The sequence below is a fragment of the Carlito syrichta genome, unplaced genomic scaffold (genome assembly GCF_000164805.1).
Source record: "Carlito syrichta isolate Samal-C Ts95f unplaced genomic scaffold, Tarsius_syrichta-2.0.1 Scaffold313204, whole genome shotgun sequence".
NCBI classification, from domain to species: domain Eukaryota; kingdom Metazoa; phylum Chordata; class Mammalia; order Primates; family Tarsiidae; genus Carlito; species Carlito syrichta.
In genome coordinates this window covers 463079-479355 of record NW_007257300.1, presented here as the reverse complement: position 1 = coordinate 479355, position 16277 = coordinate 463079, and the positions used below count along the sequence as shown (strand labels likewise).

The 16277-nt window shown below is 35.1% G+C and overlaps 1 protein-coding gene across 2 annotated transcripts in view; it reads left to right on the top strand.

The window, feature by feature from the left end:
* ROCK1 (Rho associated coiled-coil containing protein kinase 1) overlaps nucleotides 1-16277 on the top strand; it is a 160560-nt gene that overhangs the window by 32238 nt on the left and 112045 nt on the right. For both annotated transcript variants that reach the window (XM_008070238.2, XM_008070237.1), the window contains exon 2: nucleotides 7063-7144. In XM_008070238.2, the coding sequence (XP_008068429.1) occupies nucleotides 7063-7144 (82 nt within the window). The remainder of the gene's footprint in view (nucleotides 1-7062; nucleotides 7145-16277) is intronic.

The window sequence follows — 16277 nt, the reverse complement described above, 5'->3', positions numbered from 1 at the left end:
AACTTTTCGTTTCTTTGTTTTTCTATTATTGTTTATCTTCATTCTAATCTTTATTTTTTTTTTGCTAGCTTTGGATTTAGGTTACTTTCTTTTTCTAATTCCTTATAGTGTAAAGTTAGGTTATTTTTATTAATTTTTGAAATCTTTCTTTTTTTAATGTAAGCACTTGTGACTATAAGTTTCCCTCAGCATAGATTTCACTGTATCCTACAAGGTTTAGTATGTTTTATTTTTTCATTTTTCTTAAAGTATTTTCTTTTTTTTTTCTGAGAGTCTTTCTTTGGTATCAAAGTGTTTTCTAATTTTCCATGTGATTTCTTCTTTGACCTATTTATTGTTTTAAAAGTGCATTGTTTAATTTCCACATATTTGTAATTTTCCCGTTTTCCTTCTGTTATTGTTTAGCAGTTTTATTCCATTGTGATTGGAAGAGATACCTTGTGTGATTTCAGTCTTTTAAAAATTAAAACTTGTCTTGCAACCTAACATATGGTCTATTCTGGAGAAAATTCCATGCACTTTTAAGAAAAATATGTACTCTCTTACTGGGTAGAGTGTTTTATATGTATCTGTTAGGTCCATTTGGTTTATAGTGTTGTTCATGTCCTCTGTTTCCATATTAATCTTCTGTCTGGTTTTATTCATTATTGAATAGTGGGTTATTGAAGTTTCCAACTATTTGTAGAACTGTGTATTTATTTCTTCAATTTTTGTCAATGTTGGCTTCATATATCATGGGGCTCTTAAATATTTATATATCAAACATGTTTGATTCATGTTTTTAATTATTATATCTTCTTGGTTAATTGATCCTTTTATCAATATATAATGTCCTTTTTTGTCTCTTTTAATTATTTTTTAAACTTCGTTCATTTTGTCTGATATTAGTTTACTTACCTCATTTTGTTTTTGTTGACTATTTTTACTTGGAATACTTTCCATCCTTTCTTTTTTAACCTATTTGCATCTTTAGACTTACAGTGAATCTCTTGTAGACAGCATATATTTAGACTATAGCGTTTTTAAAAATGCATATATTTTGTCAGTCTCTGTCTTTGATTGAAGAGTTTGATCATTTGTGTTTGAAGTAATTAATTTTTAGATCCATAATTTCTGTTTAGTTTATTTCTATAATTTATTTCTTTTTCTCATTTTTCTCATATAATTTTCCTGGTTTCATTCATTTTCTGTATTTTTCTTGAGCTCTTTGAACATATTTAAGATAGGTTTTTTTGTTTGTTTGGTTTTGTTTGTTTGTTTGTTTTTTGATACAGCATCTCACTCTATAGCTCAGCCTGGAGTACAATGGTGCTATCCCGGCTCACTGCAGTCCTCAATCTCCTGGACTCAAAACAGTCCTCCAGTGTCAGCCTCCCAGTAGCTGCGACTTACAGGCACATGCTATCACAATCAGCTAATTTTTTTTTTTTTTTTATTGAGTCTGTGTTCCCAGGGTGGTCTTGAACTCCTGGGCTTAAGTGGTTCTTCTGTTTAGACCTCCCAAAGTGCTGGGATTATGGGTATGAGCAACTGCATCTGGTCTTAAGACAGTTTTTAATACAAGTCTTTGTCTACTAAGTCCATTGTCCAGGTTTCCTTGGGAATAGGTTCTGTTCATTTATTGTATGCCTCTGAATGAGCTTTATTTTTCAGTTCTTTTGTATATCTTGTAATTTCTTTATTGAAAAATGGTCATTTGTTATAATATGGTAGCGTTGGAAATCAGCTTTTTGCTTTTCTCCAGAGTTTGCTAGGGTTTTGTTTTGCTTTTATATTTGGCTATATTAGTAGTCCATTTGCTTTGAGCTTTTTCCGAATTATTTTTGCAAAGATTATTCCTTACTGTGGGTTATAACTGAAGTTTCAGTTTCTCTAGCTAATGTTGGGCAGAGAGCTCCTTGAATGTCAGATGCTCAAACACACACCAAAAAATAAGCCTCAAAAAACAAAAAAGAGAACCATCTCTCTTAGTCTTTGCAGATTTGCTTTGTGCTGGGGCATTCCTTTTCCTTTTAAGTAGACTTTCTCTAAGCTTCAGAATCAGCCTGAGGTGAAAAGCTTAGGGTCCGCTCAGGATTTCGCTTAGCATGCTTTTTTTGCCTGGGCTTGCACGTGACTTTTAAAATTCCTGTATTCGTGGCTAATTTTCCAAAGATTCTCACACAAGCTCCTCTGGGCCTAGGTGGTTTTGCTGTATGTGTTGTGTTCATCCTCCCTCCCCAGTCTCCTGCCTCAAGTGTCAGTAAGTTTTGTGGTTACGTCCTTGTAGCTTTAGTGATCAGTGCTAGCTGCTTTTCTTGTCTGTATTCCGAGTTATGTGAAACAGATGAGGTTCTTGCTTTGTCTTTCAGGTGTCTCCCAGACAGGTTAGAATGGACAACACAATACAATCTTACTCTGCTCCCTTGGGTTCAGGATATAGGGAGTAGGAACCAGTCTGGTGCCTGCTCAGGACTAAGAGTGTCTTCGCCCTGGGTGGTATGTGGGACAGGAGCAAGTGAACTGGTACAAAACTTTCTTACCATTTGAGATGGCTTTTCCTTGATTGGACATTTACTTGTTTGCTGCAAACTTAAGTTTTCCAGAGCTTCTACAGAGTTGGTTCAGATACATATTTGTTGTTGTTGATGTTTTGTGGGCGAAGGAATGCTAGGAGCTTCCTAGTCCACCAGTTTGCTGCCATCTGGTAGTGACTTAAAAAAATTTTATATATATATTTCTGTAATATATATATATCTTTAAAGTAAATATATATGTATTTAAAGTGTACAACTCAGTGGCATTAAGTCATTCACATCGTGCAGCCACCATCATCACATTTTAATTACATATGATTTGGCTTCTTTTGCAATCTTCATTCTGTTTGACTTCTTTGTGGCATTTTTCAGTTAAGGCATTACTTCAAGTTCTAAGAGTCACTTCAGCTTTCCTGATGCTATTTTATCTTCCTCTTTTCTCTGTATATTACTTGACCATTTTTGCTCTGCTTACTTCTCAGATATCAGTGTTTTCCAGGGTTCTGTTCTTCGCTTTCTCCTGTTTCCTTATGTTTATTCTTGTTGGGTAATTGCATCTGTTCTCTTGAATTTAAGTGTGCTCTCATGACTCCTCAATCTGTATCATAACTCCAGTCTCTCTGTTGAACTCAAACTTACATTTTCAACTGCCATCTGGTTATCTATAAAGTGATTTCCCACAGGGCCCTCAAATTTAGTATGTCTAAAATATTTATCTTCTCTCTCCAAATTGTATATTCTGCCTTGGTTAATGAAGTCACTATCTATTCACATAAACTGGAACATATGTAATCATTCTTATAATCATTCTTAACCCTTCCTGTCCCTCTTTCATCTATTCTTCAAGTTCTTTTGCTTCTAATGCTCCATTCCTGTTTTCCCAGTTTAGTCCCATCTTTTATCCTCTTGTGTTTGTGTTACCACAGTATTCTCCTCATTGCTGTCTTTTTCACCTGTCTCTTCTGCTTTTAATTCATCTTTGTCATTACCAGATTTTGCTAAAATAAAAATTAGTCGTGCCACTCTCCTCTCTCCCCAAGATTTCTGTGGTTCCAAATGGATATCAGATTATAAATACCCAAATTCTTAGCCTGATTTGTTGAACCTTTAACATTCTCTAACTCGTCTCTGCACAGCTTTATCTCCTTCACTTCCTTCTCACCTTTCCCAGTCCAGAGCATTCTATTTTCATTCTCTAAATTCTCCTTGCTTTTCTTCGCTTTAGGTTGCCTTGTCTCACCTCTGTCTTGTTCCTTCTAAATTTGATACTTTAAGATCAGCCCAAATTTCATCTTGTCTATGAAGTCTCCAGTCCTTTCTCTATTTATGAAGTAGTACCTACTTATGACACTTTGTACTCTGTATTTTCTTTTCTACCTATTACTCTCTAAACTTTTGGAGATAGGAAATTTTTTTTTTCTATTTTTCTACAGAGGAGACAGATTTATAATGATTATAATATAGCAATTAAATACAGTGTTTTCTATAATAGGAAGCAGGAAGGAGGTCACTACTAAACATTGTTTCAGGGCGTTGGGGAAGCAGCACAAAGTAAGGGAAATTAGAGGCAGTCTAAATGTAAGAATGTTCAGATTCCAGTTGGAGAGTAGAGCAGGTGCAGTAGCACAGTGGGGTAGAGTGAGCATGACTTATTTGGGAAATGGCTGTTAGCACACTATGGCCAAGCCTAGCTATATGCATGTAGAGAAAATGAGGCTGGAAGGGTATGATTGGAGATGGATTGGGAAGGGCCATTGTTTGTTGTACTAAATAATATGGAACAATCTATTGATTTATTGACGATAATCATCCTGGGGAGTAGAGTCATGGATATGGTAATGTCACACTGGTTAAACAGATTTTAATTATATTTAATAACAGGTTGTTAAAATTTTCTAAGGAAATTCTGTTTTCATTTTTATATCAACTCTTAATTTTGAGAAATTCCTTTATGTACCAAGTGAAGGGATTTATTTGTAACAACATTCTGCTATGTGTACGAAAAATATTTTCTTTAAATGGTGCATCCTCTGTTACCAAAGTTTGCTGCACTCTTTTAATACTAGTGATCAGCCTACTTTAGAAGTTGCTTGATTTTCAGCAGCCCTGGTTTTGCTATCATAGTTTTAATGGATTTTCTGTTTGGTTGTTTCTCCAAAAATATGTCTATTAGATTTAGAACATAATCATTTTGATTTTGAAAATTTACCTAAAAATGAATGTTTCTTTTGCTGGTGCCATTACATTCTCATACCTGTAACACATGTGGATTTAATCCTAACTGGTGTTTTACACGGGCCTTTTATTTTTAATGCAGAATGTTCCAGAAAAATAAAGTTTATAGCATTGTTTAGCTGAATAATTTTTTTCCTGTTTCTCCTTTTGCTTGAGCTCTTGTGAGATAATTCAGCTGGGCCTCTACCTCCTCCTCCCACAATATCGGTGCTTCTTAGAAAATGTGAAATGTTCATATTTTAGAAATTATTGTAAAATACACTTGTAATTAATTATGCCTTCCTTTGGGTAGTATACGTGAAAATATTTCTCTTACATGACTAGCTTTATTTAAAATATAACTGTTGTCACTGGCTTAATAGTAGCAAAGAGTTTAATTATTAAATTATTCATTTAATTTAATAATTTTTTTGTCATTGATTGGCCCATCTCCTATATAGCCTCTCTTCTACATTCTTAAATTGCTGATTAAGCTATGTGATGGACATACTATGAAAGTAGGTTGCTTTGTTTCAAGCCTAAATCATAAAATTAAGTGAAGGAGCAGTAAGACTATAAGCTTTTACTGTTGTTCCATGTGAATAGTTTTTGCACTTGGAGGAATGCTAATTTCTGTTAACATTCTGAGTCCTGGTACTAAAATATGAACTTTAGGAAGTGCAGAAGCCTTATTCGTCATTATTTTATAGAATTTTTAAGTGATAAATAAAAGTTAGGATTCCTTGCCTCAATTTATGTTTGGATGCACACACGTTCGTTGCATTATGCAGCTTCTCCACTGTTTTAAAGTGAAAGCATGCATTCCTCTCCCCACACCTGTGTCCCGACTCCCCTTAGCTTCAATTGGTATATGTTTTAGATTATGCTAGAAGACTGCCTTCTTGCCAACTTTATTTCTGTGATAAAGGCACATAATTTTTGCTTATGGGTGATGCAGAAAACCAATAGACCATCCCATGCTGCTGTAAAAGTAAAGTGTATGGTGTAGGTTCAAAAACCTAGTGTCATATGCAATTAGTGGAGACAGCTAGTTTTTCACTAACAGACGCATGATCAAATACTGCGATTTTGCAAAAGTCAGATGTCCATATGTAAAAGAAAAAAATATACTTGGGACTACTGCATTTGGGAAGAGTTTAACATCCTAAACTGAGATTTACTATTAGGGTTTTGTGATCATGTGACTAAAACATTTATTTTCTGTTTATGTTATTCCATCAGTAGGGAGACTAATTTTCTATAGCTTTCAGATGTCAGTTATAGAAATACTAAAGGAAAGAGAGAAAAGTGGGACTGTTTAAGGGTCAAATGCTTCCACCTACTAAACTCATTTAATTCTTACAAATTGGTTATAAGTTGTAGATGGGTAGTTGTTATCCTCATTTTACGAAAAAGGAAACTGAGGCTCAGTTTTGTATGACTTGTCCCCCTAATAGGTTATATGTAAATATACTGTTCTTAAAATATATATATGTATATTTTTTTAATGGTTGAATCTTCTGACTTATCTAGAATTTATTACATTATTAAGCATGACTCAAAAGCCATTCTCCTCCATAGTGCTGTGCTGTTTTGTTATGCAGACAACATTTACCAGAGTGGCACTTTGTAATGAAAATTGTTTAAGATTATCTTAATGTTCCTCCTTCTGCCATATTGCAGGATATAGTCTGAATAGATGCCTTCCCACTTCAGCTCTTGATTGGTACGCCTTCACATTGCCCTGCGCTTGCTTAGATAATATTTAAATATCCACTAAATGTTGCCCTAGAAAGTGCCTCGAGAAAGAAAGAGGACCCATGAAAGCCCATTTTTATAATTAAAAATGAATATAACTTGCATTTGTGATTATGCGGAATTTATTTTATATTAAACTTCATATTATTAACTATTATTTAGCTATTATGTTGTAAAATATTTGTAGCCAGAAATACAGGTTTCTGATGAGTATCTATAAAATGAGGAAAAATGCAGTAGTAAGGGGAAGTGAAAAGTAAAGTTTAATGCCCTTATAAGGGGAAAGGTGCATGAATTGAGTGCATGAATTGAAATCACTTGCAACCAATCTGGTAATTCTTTTGCTCCTGTGCCTGGCAGATTCAGTTGATTAAAAAAAAATCTATATAAAAAATAAAAAATACTTTTCTCCCAGTACTCATATAAGGGGGAGTACTGTATGGAGTGTTAAATGTACACAAGATGTGTTTGAGAGGATATTAAATATTAGCGTATATATTTTATGCTTAACTCATAAAAAAGGAAAGTGTTCACAATGTGATTCAAAAAACCATTTGTTCATTTGTTTTTTTAGGATGGATTGGATGCTTTGGTATATGATTTGGATTTTCCTGCCTTAAGAAAAAACAAAAATATTGACAACTTTTTAAGCAGATGTAAGTAATTTTTTGTGGATGTTAATGACAGACTGCATATAATTACATCTTAACTTAGATCATTCAAGCCCTTTTTTTTCTTTTGGTTTCTTTTTGTTTCATCAATAATTCCTACATGAAATTAGTAGGAAATGTGAAAGAAATTTTATTAGCAAGTTTGAGTACCTATCCAGAGAATCTATAAAATATTTTGAAAAGGAGATGAAAAATATAATAGCTAAAATAACTAGGTTAAAAATATGCGTGTACATAGATGCAAATTGAATTTCAATAATGTTATGTTTGTCCCCTATTTTTCTTTTATAAATGGGCTATTTAAAAACCCACAGATAAGAATAGATTATGTATGAAAAGCCCACCTACTGCTGAGATATGAGAATTTTTCTTCATGAAAACTGTTTTATATAAATAAATTTTACAGATGTTCTTTTGTAAAAACTCCTTTTTGGATTTTGATATTATCATTTTAAAATTTGATAAAATTTATTAAAATGGTTTCAAACATGCAATTGCTAATAAGATTAGATTATATTATTCTCCTCATCACATTTATTTATTTCTGCTCCTAAACCATAAATATTGACACTTGTAAATCAGGTTGGTTTTAAGGTTGTCTTTCCAATTTGGCTACATTAGTTTTATTACAAAGGTTTTTTTTGTTTTAAACTCTAATCCTATGACAGACTAAGGTTTTATGTTTCTAAATAGTCATATATTTTTACTTTGTTTTAATTTCTTTTCTACACTTTGAAATTTTGCTTCAGAATATTACTGATCAATTTTATGTTCTTTGAGTTTGTTTTCTTTTTTTAAAAAATGCATTGTTTTAATTATATTTTGTAATATGGTACCAGATTCTGGGAACTTTTTAAATATTAAAGTTTTATTAATTTCTCACATCCTACTAAAATAGCAGCAAAATTGTATTAATGTTTACATTTGCTTACTTGTCAAAAGAACTAAAAAGATGAAGAGACTTGACTATTTCTCATCTGATGGTAGATAGAGGGAAAATGATCATTAGTTCAAAGACAGAGGGGGTGTGATTTTGTAAAGTAGGTTAGCAAGTATTGAAACACATGCTTCCTTAATCTGTTTTTCTTTTTGTTGTGCCACTTTATTGCTTTCATAATATTAAGTATGGCTGTATTTGTATGCATATTTATTTATTTATTTATTTGAGTTGGAGTCTCACTCTGTTGCCCAGACTGGAGTGCAGTGGCACACTCATGGGCCCCCCAGCATTGACCTGCTGGGCTCTGGCATTCCTTCTGCCTCAGCCTTCCAAGTGGCTGGAACTACAGGCTCGTGCTACCACGCCTGGCTAATTTTTGATTTATCGTAGAGATGCAGTCTTGCCACTCTTCCCGGGCTGGTCTCAAGCTCGTGGGCTCAGGCAATCCACTCACCTCGGCCTCCCAAAATGCTAGGATTGTAGGCTGAGCCACTGATCCTGGCCAAATTAGCTATATATTGCAGTTTATAAATAGAAACATTAATAGCATCAGTAGAGATAAGTAAAATAAAATCAAAGCATAAATCTAAAGTATACAGTTTTAACTGAGAAACTGTATAAATTATAAACTGGAGAACTATGCAGAGAATACTATAACAAAACTGTAGCAAATCAAATGTATCAATAGGTAAAAATTATGACCAAGGGGGATTTGATGCCAGCATTAAAAAGTCATTGTAAGCTTCCAAAATCAATTAGTTTAATTTACCATACTGTTATATTTTTTTAAAAAGGGAATCCACAATATCTTAGTAGATGTAGAAAAGGCATTTGAGAAAATTCAATATCCATTCATAATTTTAAAATATCTGTGGGGTGGGGAGGGAAAAAAATATTTGTGTAAACTAGCTGCTGAGGAGGCTTCCTTGTCTTGATAAAAGGGAACCTACAAGAAACCTACAGTTCAAATTATATTTAATTTTGTAAGACTAAATACTTCTCCCTTAAGACTGGAAGAGGCAAACTGTCTTTGCTTTTGCTTACCACTTTAATTCAACATTGTCCTAGAAGTTCTAGCCAGTGAAATAAGATAAAATAAAGAAAAGCCATACGAATTGGAAAGGAAGAAGTAAAACTTTCTTAATTCAGACAGCATGTTTTTCATATATATTTCCAAATATATATATAGAATTTGGGGAAAAAAAACCCTACAAGAATTTTAAGTAAATCCAACAAGGTTACAAGTTAGATGATTACTATCCAAAAAGCAATTGTAATTTTTTTTTGAGACAGTATTGTGCTCTGTCACCTATGCTGGAGTACGGTGGCATGATATTGAGTAACTGCTGTTTCAACTTTCTGGGCTCAAGTGAGCCTCCTTGCCTTAGCCTCCTGAGTAGTTGGAACTATAAGCACATGCCACTATGCTCAGCTGAGCTTTTTATTTTTATTTTTAGAGATAGGGGTCTCATGGTGCTGCCCAGGCTAGTCTCTAACTCCTGACTTTAAGCAGTCCTTCTACACTGGATTCCCAAAGTGCTAGAATTACAGGCATGAGTCACCATGCCTGGCCTGTATTTCTACTATTAGCAACAAGCAATTAGAAACTGATATTAGAACAAATGCAGCACCATTTAAAATAGAAACAAAAACATGAAAAATATAGGGGTAAATTTGACAAAATATGTTTAAGACCTATATACTGAAAACTACACGATACTGCAGACAAATTAAAGAAGACCTAATAACAAAAAAGATACTCAGTGTTCATTTCTGGACAGTTCGGTATTGAAAGCCTAAGAGTCCTCAGATTAATTGATCTGTAGAGTCTTCATATTCTCAGAACCTTAGCAGGCATTTTTGTGTAAAGTGACTAGCAGTCCTAAAATCCACAGGGAAATGTGAAGAACCTGGAACAGCCAAAACAATTTTGAGCAGTGAGAGCGTAGTTGGAAGACTAAAGTCAAGATCAAAATAGTATAGTCTTGAGTAAAGAATAAACATGCAGATCATTGGAACAGAAAAGAGTCTAGAAGTAGACCCATACATACAGACATATGGTCAATTGATTTCCAACAAAAGTGACAAGGCAATTAAGTGTTCAAGCCTTACATTGCACTATATACTAAAAAATTAACTCAAAGTGAATCATTGGCCTAAATGTAGGAGCTAAAGCAATAAAACTTCTAGAAGAAAATCGAAAATGTTTGTGACTTTGGTTAGGCAGAGATTTCTTAGATGGGACATAACACAAACCATTTTTAAAAAATGATAAATTAGATGTCAAAATTAAAAACTTTTCCTTTTCAGAAGACATTGTTTTAATAAAATGAAAAGATAAGCCATAGGCCAGGAGAAAATAATTGCAGAGCATATGAAAGGAGAAATACTATTCTTTTTAGTTAACTGCATATCCATATTCGAAAGAATGAATTTGGACTTCCACCTCATATCATATATAAAAATTAACTTAGTGGGACTGGGGGACTGGGAAAGACAAAGCTAGTTTTACTATGCCCTCCTCCCCTTCGCTTTGGTGTGTCCCTCCAGGAATTTCATCCTTGGAGAATGGGGGGGGGCACACTCCCAGCTGCCCTTGTCTGTGCAGTTAACCTACCTTGGCTGCCTCCCGACTCTGCAAACAGGAGTCAGGCCTAGGCAGGGTGGTGCTCAAGCCTTGGAGGCAAGCCAGCAGGAGTTTAAGAGCTTTGTCCTCCGACATGGGGGGAAGAGGCTTCCAGGCCTGGGGAGGGAGGGGACATCTCTCGGTTGCCCCAGACCAGGTGACCTTGCCTCCTCCCTTCTTGTGTGGAGGGAACTAGGATCCCAAAGTCCTCATGGCCACAGGGATTCCCCGCAGAGACAAATGATGCTGTCCACGATCTCCCTTCACCCACCGCGACCCCACGCTATATCTGTACGCTGTTTCTCTACGCTGTTTCTCTACTCTCTGCACCTTCTTACCCCCCCACTTCCCGCCCTCCCTTCTAGCACCTCCCAAGGGAAAACAGCTACAGGGAGCAATCACCTCCTGGTGGTGGAACGAGGTAGCACAGAGACCTTATAGCATGCCATGGTGTCTCCTTGCACCCCATCCTCGTCTATGCAAGAGCCCAGGGACTTCACCAACGTCGCCTTGGTGGGCCAGGCCCTCACACCCACCTCCCATATGGAACAGAAAACCATGATGTTTTTAAGCAGAACCAGCGCAACCTAAGCCCCTTTTCCCTCTGATGTTTCAGATAAAGGAGGTGAGGGGGCTAAAATAAAATTTAAAAAAAATTAATTTAAAATGTAAGAGTTACAACTATAAAACTCTTAGAAGAAATCTTCAGGACCTTAGATTAGCCAGTTGTTTCTTAGCTATAATAGCAAAAGTACAAACAACAAAATAAAAGTAGATGAATTGGAAATCATCAACATTAAAAACTTTTATTTGTGCTTCAAAGGACACTATCAAAAGTGAAAAGACAACCCACAAAATGGGAGAAGATACCAGCAAATCATATGTCCAATAAAGGACTGGTATCTAGACTATATAAATAAATCTTACAATTTAGTAATAAAAGATAAATAACTCAATTTAAAAATGTGCAAAGGATTTGAATAGACATTTCTCCAAAGAAGATGTACAAATAGCCAATAAGCACATGAAAAACTGCGTAACATGATTAGTCATTAGAAGGTGCAGATTATGGCCTCAATAAAATACCAATGATTATAATTTTAAAAACTGACAGTGTCAGGTCTTGATGAAAATGTGGAGCAGCTGCAACTCTAATATGTTGCCGTTTAGTTTATAAATGGTAAGGTACTTTAGTTTGGGGTGGTTTCTTATAAATTTATGTATGCACTTGACCATATGACCCAGGGAATCCCACTCCTGGGTATTGAAAAGAAATGAAAGCACATGTCCATATAAAGACCTGTATTAAAATGCTTAAGGCAGATTTATGTATAATTGCAGAAAACTGGAAGCATCTCAAGTGCCCATCAGCTGGTCAGAGGATAACAAATTGTAGTGTAACCACATAATGGGATATTATTTAGCAATAAAAAGGAATAGATTACTGATATGGGCACCAAGATGAGTAACTCTTAAAAGCTGTCTGTTAAGTGAAAAAAGCTAGGTGCAAAAGGCTGTGTACTATATGCTTCCATTTATAGGGCATGCTGGAAATGTAAAACTTACGAGATAGAAATCATGTATGAAAGATTGCTGGAGAATGAGGTGAGACTTTGGGAGATAGAAAGGGACATGAAGAAACTTTGGAATTCTGTAACTTCTTTGTGGTGATGATTGTGTGAGTGTATGTGTTGATCAAAACTTATTGTAATCAAAACTGTTAATTATACATTAATGAATTCAGCCTTAGAAAATATGAAGTTTAATGCTTATTTAATAACCAACATAATTATAAACCAATGTATTAAGGAAAAACAAATTTATTTTTGTGTAAGGTAATTTTTTAAGGAAAATGTATATGACACCATGAAATCATAATAAAACAAGAAAACATAAAGGAGAATAAACATGTTAAAATTTAAAACTTAACAAACTTATTTTTCCAATATAATTATAACATTCTCCTTTGAATTCTGTCATTATTTATATAACATTTCACACAGAGTAGTAGGTTTTCATAGGATAATATTTTATATACTGCTGAAGTTCTTTTACGTAGATATTTATAGCTTTTAGCAGTGAGTACAACAAATTATGGGTAGATATTTCATTTCAAATTGCTTTTTGCTGACATATATCAGACATGATCTAAATATATGCTTAGAATATGGAATAAAATATCTCTTTTTAAAGAATTCAGTTTGTCTTACTAAATTAAGCTTCAAATATCATTTTAAATTTTCAGACCAAACTATATTCCAACCTGTTAATTTTTACTTCTTTGTGTTGAGGAGTGTGTGGAAATAAAAGGGAAAAGAGAATCTGTGACCGTTGGCTGAATAATTAGTTAAACATAAAGATATACTTCTCTGGGCTCCGGTGTGTGATACCTAAATAATGAAGACTGCAGAGAAAATGTTAATCAGCCTCCCATGCCTGATAAGGAAAATTTTATGGTGGACTTTGAGTAGGGGTTAGAGAGGTATCCAGATAAAATGAAGTTATTATAGTAGTAGTTAGTCACAGTTTTGAAGAAACACAGTGGGAGTAGGCATGTGGGAGGGAGAAGGAAAGGGGAATTTGGGAACAGTGATTTTGGTTGTACATGATTATAAACCATTATGGATGTCACACAGACTTTGGGTACAAGAATGATAATTATATTAATAGAAAAACATGTTTATCAAACAGTTCTTAACAGTTTAAAATAAGGTAATGGAGAAGGGAAGAGCAATGAATGAAGAAAATTCATGAACCTGAGAGTATAAATCAGAGAGCATTTGTTTGGAGTTAAAAAAAAAAGCCAGAAATGATATTTTGTGATTGTATACAGCCTTCCTAATGTAGATTATAAAAGTAACATAGTAGGTAGCTGTGTCATTGATGGTATAGCAGCTGTCTGTGTATAAAAATATACAGAACAGTTAGTAAATTTTTGTTTTGGCAATAACTTAATTATTGAGAAAGTAATGAGGATAATTGCTATTTGGAGTTTAATTGTGATCAAAGGCCAGGTGGCCCATGGTTGTGATCCCAGTGCCTTTGGGAGGCTGAGGTGGGAGAATTGCTTGAGGCCAGAAGTTGGAGACCAGCCTGGACAACATAGTGAGCTTCCATCTCTACACAAAAATACAAGAATTAGCTGAGTGGGGTGGCACACACTTGTAGTCCTAGCTACTTGGGAGGCTGAGGCAAAAGGATTGCTTGAGCCCAGGAGGTCAAGGCTGCGGTGAACTATGATTGTGCCTTAGCACTTCAGTCTGGGCAACAGAGCAAGACTCTGTCTCAAAAAAAAAGAAAAAGTGATCAAAAAGACTGAATTGGTTAGCATTTGGAATATGACAGAAACCTTGAGACAAAGCATTCAGTTCAGCTTAAACCAGGGTTTCTCAAGAGTAGCACTATTGACATTTTGGGTGCGATAACTCTTTGTTGGGAAGCTATTCTTTGCGTTGTAGGATTATCTAGCAGTATCTCTGGCCTCTGCCTTCCTAATACTAGTAGGATACCCAACCACCCCCCCTTCAGTTGTGACAATAAAAAATGTTTCTAGATGTTGCCAAATGTCTCCTCAGTGACAAAATTGCCCTCAGTTGAGAACCACTGTCTAAGATTTCATGTTAATTAAGGAGGAAATGCTGGGCACAGTTAGACGTATTCTCCAAGCTTAGGGAAATTTAATCAAATTTGTAGAAAAGATAAGTCTTACTAACAGTGATTCCAAGTGAAGGATGAAATTTCAAAAAGGGGGAATACATATTAGAGGGTTGCAGCCATAGAAAGCAGGGCTCTTTCACAGGGAGTTCTCAGCTCAGATTTCAAAGTATGTGAACATACCACAAGCAAATAGTAACTTGTATCTGCCTTTATAACAGAAGCATGTAGATAATGTCATGATACACAGATCTTGGAGGGAGTAAAGAGAAACTTCAAAAAGAAAGTAGTACTTGAGTTGACTCTTAAAACATGGGCTGGATTTCTTAGTTGAAGAAGAATGGTTCAGGGAGAGGAGGAATACCATTGTTAAGACACAGAGCCTTCCAGTAGTATGGTGTCTTTGAGGAACCAGGAGTTTGGTGTAAATTGAACTTGGCTTATGATGAGAGGGAAAAGGTGAAGGGGATAGACAGATGGGAGGAGACAGGACTAGAATGGCAGGCTGGGACTGTAGGGTTAATGGGTTGGATAATAATAGTTGCTTGGTTTTTGTTTTTATTATGAATTTTTAAAAACCTTACAAATAATTGAAGTTCAAGAAAAGAAGGAAAAACATGGAATGCTTTAAATTGGCTTATGCCCCCCAAACTAGGCAGATTATGTACCAGACTACTGAACTAACATGCTGATGTGATTGAAGATCTTTAGAGAAACTTTGGAAAATGGTGGAATTGCCAGACAACTTAAGGTAGGAAAATGGTCTCATTATAAGAAGCCAAAGAAAAGACTGATAATGGCAATTTGTGATCAGTAGCAGACAGAGGCTTGAACTTTTCCTCATTTTCTAGCACAATTACTCTTGCTTCAGCTTCATCAATTTTGCTTAAATAATAGCCAAAGTCTTCCATCCAGTCTCAGTACATCTACTTTTGCTCATGTGCGGTTACCTACATTGCTGCCAGAGGATTCTTTTGTAATTGCAAATTTAAATCAAATTCCATTCCCAACTTTTCTAAACTTGGTACTTTATAAACTTTCATTGGTACACTCCTTGAGTGTTACTTCTCTCCTCGTTTCCTTACACATCAGCCACACAGCACACATTTATTTCTTGAAAAGTACCATGATATCTTTTCCATTAGACTTTTTTAGATGTTGTTTTCCTCTTTGTAGAATTCCTTCCAACCTTACCTAACTTAAATGACTCATCCTTTAAATTTCAAATAAGCCTTCACATTCCTTTTCCAGCCTCTTAGTTAAAGTAGGTGTCGTAGGTCCAATACTCTGAGCATGTACTTTTATGACATCCTGTACACCTATCACAGGTTGTATTTATTTGCATGGTTATTTGATTAGTATCTGCTATGGTTTGAATGTCCCCACCAAAACTCAGGTTGAAATTTAATTGCCCGTATAATAATATGAAGAGATAGGGCCTTTGAGAAGTTATTAGGTTGTGGGGGTTCCACCATCATAAATGGATTAATGCTGTTACCCTGGAAGTGGGTTAGTTATAAAAGTGAGCTTTCTTGCTTGTGTACTCTTGCTCTTTGACCTGTCCACCATTGGATGATTCTTGCCATATATCCTGGTGCCATGCTCTTGAGTTTCTCAGACTCCAAAACCCTATAAATTACAGACTATAGTATTCTAACAGCAAAAAACCAACTAAGTATTCATCCCTCTTCTTCTTCTGTCACTAGATTTTAAGTGCCACGAGAGCAAGGACATTTATATTTTTATTGCTAAATCTAGCAACATATCAGGTATTTGTCAAATATTTGTTAAATATGGATTCTGAACATTTACCATAATACTGTAAGAAAGGGATTGGCAGCCGGGCTCGGTGGCTCAGCCTGTAATCCCGCGTCTTTAGGAGGCTGAGGTGAGTGGAT